This window comes from Drosophila yakuba, chromosome 3L (genome assembly GCF_016746365.2).
Source record: "Drosophila yakuba strain Tai18E2 chromosome 3L, Prin_Dyak_Tai18E2_2.1, whole genome shotgun sequence".
Classification (NCBI taxonomy): domain Eukaryota; kingdom Metazoa; phylum Arthropoda; class Insecta; order Diptera; family Drosophilidae; genus Drosophila; species Drosophila yakuba.
Genome location: NC_052529.2, coordinates 6,894,268 through 6,900,446, shown reverse-complemented (window position 1 = coordinate 6,900,446; position 6,179 = coordinate 6,894,268). Strand labels below are relative to the sequence as shown.

General features: G+C 43.0%; 2 protein-coding genes across 2 annotated transcripts; both read left to right on the top strand.

The window, feature by feature from the left end:
• Positions 1-219: 219 nt before the first annotated feature.
• LOC6533194 (L-lactate dehydrogenase) lies at positions 220-3,472 on the top strand. Its single transcript, XM_002093884.3, has 4 exons — positions 220-370; positions 2,074-2,453; positions 2,521-2,976; positions 3,041-3,472. The coding sequence occupies exons 2-4, from the start codon at positions 2,076-2,078 to the stop codon at positions 3,203-3,205; spliced, it is 999 nt and encodes a 332-aa protein (XP_002093920.1). The 5' UTR covers positions 220-370; positions 2,074-2,075; the 3' UTR covers positions 3,206-3,472.
• A 741-nt stretch (positions 3,473-4,213) lies between these two features.
• On the top strand, positions 4,214-5,558 carry LOC6533193 (lipase member H). Its single transcript, XM_002093883.4, has 3 exons — positions 4,214-4,412; positions 4,475-5,187; positions 5,247-5,558. Exons 1-3 carry the CDS (start codon positions 4,229-4,231, stop codon positions 5,484-5,486), a joined length of 1,137 nt encoding a protein of 378 aa, XP_002093919.1. The 5' UTR covers positions 4,214-4,228; the 3' UTR covers positions 5,487-5,558.
• The last annotated feature ends 621 nt before the right edge of the window (positions 5,559-6,179 follow it).

Genomic DNA, 6,179 nt, shown 5'->3' with positions numbered 1-6,179 from the left:
ATAATATCAGAAATATAAATATAATAGTGTTAATTTATTAAATTAATATGATTTTGAAAAAAATTCAAGAAATATATATACCTTCAATACAAATTTCAAATTTATTTTTTTTACACCCCAATTTCGTAGTAATTTTTTTTCTGCGTGTACTGCCTGCGAAGGCAAGAGCGAGAGAGGTGGCGAGAGAAAAGCGGCTGCGGAGGCTACAAAATCCAGCGGCGGCAGCTAAATTCCAAAGCAGTCCGCTTGAAGTGCAAACAGTTCGCAACGAACGCGCAAAGTGAACGGAACGTCGACGACCTCAAAGTTCAGAGGCGCCCAAAATAATCCAGTGACTAAAAAGTGAATTCAAAACAAAACCAATCCAAAAGTAAGCATATATCATATATGTATATGTAGCATGCACTTGGAAAAATCGTACCTAGGGATACCCAAGATTTAGTTGTCAACTTCCTGCCTCATCAGAGTGCATTCAACTTGCAAGGGTCAAGTGCATCGCTCGTTTCCGAAAACCGAACCTCGCCCTTGGCCTTCCGCACCTGAACAGTTAGTGGGTGTGGGGTGGCTACGGATTTCCGGGGTTTTCCCGAACAGCGGGAGGGGGGCGACAATTGGGCGTACAATTGGCTTTCACTTTCGTTTTCATTGGGAGCATGCGCCATGTCGCGAACAGCTGTTTTCCCATTTTCCGACGGGGTGACGTCGCAACGCCCAAGTAAAGTGGAACAACCGCATTTGACTTTGAGAGAAGGTCATCCGTAGGCCCAATTTTGAGGCACATTTTCACAGCTTGCAACAAGTGTGGCGTAAATTATGAATATCTCTATTAACAAAGGAGAATTTTGCGTCTATATGATATTCATTATTTATATAGAAATATTTTCTTTTATTTTGTTTAATAGAAATGTTATATTTCTATAGTTGTATTTGTTAAAAATAATTTCGATTCTAGTTTGGTTTTTAGTTACTATATCAGTCAATGATATATCCGCGTTTCTAAAGAAGAGCAAAAGCAATTAGCCGCTTTTTATGCGGCACTACAGCCCTTTTTACCAATACTAGATACTCGTTGCCAATAAAAATAAACCGTGATCACTCAGCCATAAATCATTATCTAGTTTTTTATATATCTGTGACATTTCCGCGACTTTTCGTACCTCACACTTTGCGGAACTCATCGGAACTCTTGGGTTTTTTTACCCCACCCGAATTCTTGGGAACTCATAACTGCACTCGTAATTCAAGCTAGGAAAACACTCGACCTGAAGCAGATTCTAATTAAAAACGTGCCAGATGTTTATATAAATATTTTCACACTGATAATAGTACCAATATGCACTTGTAATCGCTAGCAATCTAATCTGAAATTATATTGCAAACATTGGCAACAAACTCAACTTTGGCCCCCCAAAACTCTTCCTGTGTGCGATAAGCGTAGTCCTACGTCATTGTGCTATTTATTAAATTTATTTATTAATCATCCTAACCATGCCATAATTGGATTAATCAAATGGCTTTAATTGCTTGCAACTCTTGTGATAAGATAAAAAACTGCCAACTTTTGAGGAAGTCACTGTGACTGTTTGCCAAATCAGAAATAAAACGATTAGGAGTGAAGCGGTGGATTAATTCTATAGGTTCTCACACTATTTCATTGATAAAACTTCCATTTGGGCCTAATTAGATTTTATCTATGTGTGTGAAGAAGACACTAATTGAGTGGCAGTGTCATGTGGCTCCTATGAATTGCTATATAAAAGAGCACAGAAAATCACAAGTTATTTTTTTCGGCAATGTTTTCGGTTCGGTCCGGTTGCGTGTTGTGGCGATGTCGCTTTTTTCTCATTAATACGACCTTCGTGAAGGTTAAAGAACGCCAACTAAGCAGTATGTGTGTGTCTGTGTTTGGGGAAAAGAGTTTTCCCCCCTCCCCTCCCAAAAAAATTGTGAATGTTTTAACTAAATCATAGGCACGTGATAGCAATCAAAATGGGTAATCCCCCACAGGAATTGTGCTTTGATTTCTTTGGCGGATTAGTAATGGAGTATTTGTTGTTTGTTTCACCCCGTTAGCAATGGCCGCCATTAAGGACAGTCTGTTGGCTCAGGTTGCTGAGGTGCTGCCCAGCTCCGGGCACAAGGTCACCATTGTGGGCATCGGCCAGGTGGGCATGGCCAGCGCCTTCAGCATCCTGGCACAGAACGTCTCCAAGGAGGTGTGCCTCATCGATGTCTGCGCCGACAAGCTGCAGGGCGAGCTGATGGATCTGCAGCACGGCTCCAACTTTCTGAAGAATCCCCAAATCACGGCCAGCACCGATTTCGCCGCCTCGGCCAACTCCCGGCTGTGCATCGTGACCGCCGGAGTGCGCCAAAAGGAGGGCGAGTCTCGTCTGTCCCTCGTGCAGCGCAACACCGACATCCTCAAGAACATCATCCCCAAGCTGGTGGAGGTAGGTTCCTATACACAATCGAAATCACAAATTAAATCAATAAACTAAAACGCATTTGCACTTACAGTACAGTCCCGATACCATTTTGCTGATGGTGTCCAATCCCGTGGACATCATGACCTACGTGGCCTGGAAGCTGTCCGGTCTGCCCAAGAACCGTGTGATCGGCAGTGGCACCAACTTGGACTCGTCCCGCTTCCGCTTCCTCATGTCGCAGCGCCTGGGCGTGGCACCCACCTCCTGCCACGGCTGGATCATCGGTGAGCACGGCGACAGCTCCGTGCCCGTTTGGTCTGGCGTGAACATTGCCGGCGTGCGTTTGCGTGAGCTGAACCCCACGCTGGGCACCGGCGAGGATCCAGAGAAGTGGAACGAGCTCCACAAGCAGGTGGTGGACTCCGCCTACGAGGTGATCAAGCTAAAGGGTTACACCTCGTGGGCCATTGGCCTCAGTACCGCCTCCTTGGCCTCGGCCATCTTGCGCAACACGAGCAGCGTGGCCGCCGTCTCCACCTCCGTTTTGGTAAGTTTTGTCATCACAGTTCTATATGGATTGGTTTTCTTATATATTATATTTTAACTTACAGGGCGAACATGGCATTGACAAGGATGTGTTCCTCTCGCTGCCCTGCATTCTGAATGCCAACGGTGTGACCTCCGTGGTCAAGCAGATCTTGACACCCACCGAAGTTGAGCAGCTGCAGAAGTCGGCCAACATCATGTCCGATGTCCAGGCTGGTCTGAAGTTCTAAATCAAAACCATCCAACTAACAGATTCATTCGCAAACCCAAAAAAAAAAAAACAAAACAAAACACACCACAAACAGAGCGGAATGCTAATTTCAATCCATTTGGAGCAGCAGGGGAGCAGAATCCAGTGAAAAGATGCCACGGATCGTAGCATCAAGTATTTCTGACTACCAATGTTTATTTTTAGTACACCTCTCAATTTATTTATTATTTTTATGAATTAGTTTCTGTGTGCCCACACGAATAAACTGTTTAAAATTTAAGTTTAACCATCAATGCTCTTGTTATTTGGTTCATTTTATCGCCTTTTCTGGATTCTATGCTTCTTTCTTTCTTGAATATGATATGATGATGTGGCCTGGATTGGCAAATCTCCCTCATACACAACTTTACCACCTAAGGAACGTAATTTTAAGGCCACTCTAGAGGACTTCCGTTTGGGAAAAGAATCAGAGTCAGACAACAACCGCCGCTACCTCATTAGCGTAAATTTTGAATTGTGAATCGCGCTTGTCAATCAAGACGAGTTCTAGTCAAATTTACAGCCCTATTAAACTATACTCCAAAAACTTAACAAGCTAAGCAAAAGCCCATTTAGTCAAAATATACATGTTAATGAATAAAGATTTAGCACCTAGTTGGTTTCGAGCACCCATCAAAAACTAGATACTATAAGCCTTATCAATTGACGGAAAAAAGAAGTGAATGAAGCGTTGCAAGGGAAACTTTGGTAAGAATTTTCATATTGAGGCACGATCGGCTTGGGGTTGATAATCAATCAGTAGAGTCTAGCCAGATTTGCGACCTTATCTGGGGCTGTTTTGGGGCTGAAGATTTTGGCGCGGAACCGCAGACAACGACCAGACAGAAGCCCCTTTAACAAACGTGCTGCAACAAGCACGTAAAAATAAAATACACCGAAATCGAAAACGAAAACCAACTACTAGATAAGAGAGTCTCGCTTTGCGAGTCTTTTGGCCCGATAAGACCTGGCTATAAAAGAGCCCCGGCTTTCGGATTCAGACATGAGAGCCCAATTCACCATGCAGAAGAGCACAGCCCAGATGATCATAGCCGTCTGCCTGATCTGCCAATCTTTGGCAGTGGAGGTTAGGGATAAGGCTACACACCCATTGAATATAGACAGTGTTCAAAAACATAATATTAAGCTACTCAGCGAGCAACTGAATCGTGGCTGGCGAGCCTTCTGTAAGTTTCCACAACATAATCCTTGTAAACTTGATGAACTTATGAGCATAAATCTTGTCCAGGCGATGCCCCCGTGGATGAGGGTGTGATGTCCTTGTTTCAGGGCATCAATCCCAGCGATGCGCGACTCCATGTGATGACCATTACCAACCAGAGTGTGGAGCTGCCCATCAAGTCCATATCTCAGCTCAAGGATTTCGATATCAATCCGGAGCGCAAGACCCTCATCTATGTGAATGCCTTTCACACGGCCGATAGCTATTTTAGTGTCCAGGAGCACTTGACGCTGCTCCAAAACAGCAGGAGGGATCTCAATGTAATAGTGGTGGATTTCGCCAAGGATGTGTCTCAATTGTACTATGCAGTGCGTCATCATCTCTCCGTTGACGGCTACTTCGTTTACAAGCTAGTAAGAGCTCTAAAGGATGCGGGCATTGGCGTGCAGGACATCACTTTGGCAGGACACTCGGTGGGTGCTAATATCGCCGCACTGGGTGCCCAGCTCTTTGCCAAGGAAAACAAGCAATTGGTGGGTCAACTTTTAGCCATCGATCCAGCCACCATGTGCCGCACCACCGACATTTGGGTAAAACAAAGTGTGGCCTCAAGAGTGGTTGTGCTGCACGGGGAGGGGGATGTGTTTGGGGTGCGGGTGCCACTGGGTCACATCGATATCTACCCTAATGGCATTGGTTACTTTCCGAGGAGAAAGCTGCAGCCTGGCTGCGAGTCCAAAATCTGCAGTCACATGTATCCCTTTGTTCTGTTCATGGAGGTGAGAATCTTTAATCTTGAACTGAAGTGATTTATTTCAATCTATGTATAAATTTATAGGCGCTCATTGAGGGTGTGATGATCCCAGCTACCAAGTGCGAGAGTTGGGCCAAGTTCCGACAGGGCGATTGTAATTTCCAGAATACAATCAACATTGGACTCATTTACCCGTCCAATGCCAAGGGTCTATACTTCTGCATGACCCAACCGAATCCACCATTCACCTACATGGAACATGGACTGCGCTACAAGGCGAGACGTCCTGAGAAGCTCTCTGAAAAGAACCAAATTAAGTATTAGTGTTAGCTGTTAGAATTGTACATGTTTTTTAGTTCAATAGGTAATTTATTAAAGTATGTTTTTGTAAGTTAATAATAGTCTTTACTTCTTTTAAAAGGCCTAAAAGTATGCTGCAGCCTTAGATTTATTCAAGAGAAGCGTTACCAGACAGGTTGATATAGAACTGGAACTAGAGCGTTAAATTGATTAAATTCATTTATTTCTCAATAAATGCCATATTTAATGGTACATTTACCAGTCTAGCTAGATATAACTAGATATATAAAAATGGATATTCTATGAAAGCAGTCTATAATTCTCGCCACTGGAGATTTGCCAGAATTTGCCAGAAATTCTCTTTAAAGCATCTCTCTCACTTTGCTACAAAAACTCCCTTTGGCTCCGCTGATCTTTGGCTTTAAGCCAAATCGAAAACAGCTGATTACACTCTTTAAAGCCGACTCTCTGAAAAGAGAGTATCAAAAAAGATAAGCTACAGATCTTTCAAAGTTGCAGTAGCGTAGATAAAAAGGGGTAAGTTAAAGTAAAAAACATGTATAATAAAGTTAACATCTACTGTCGATATAACTAACATACTACTAAACTTTGAGCTTAAGACCTTTTTTATTAAAAAAAATATATTTTTAAATTAATGCTAAATATTACATCTAAGGTTAAACCAACAAAATGCCAAAAAAGAAATATCGTAAGAGT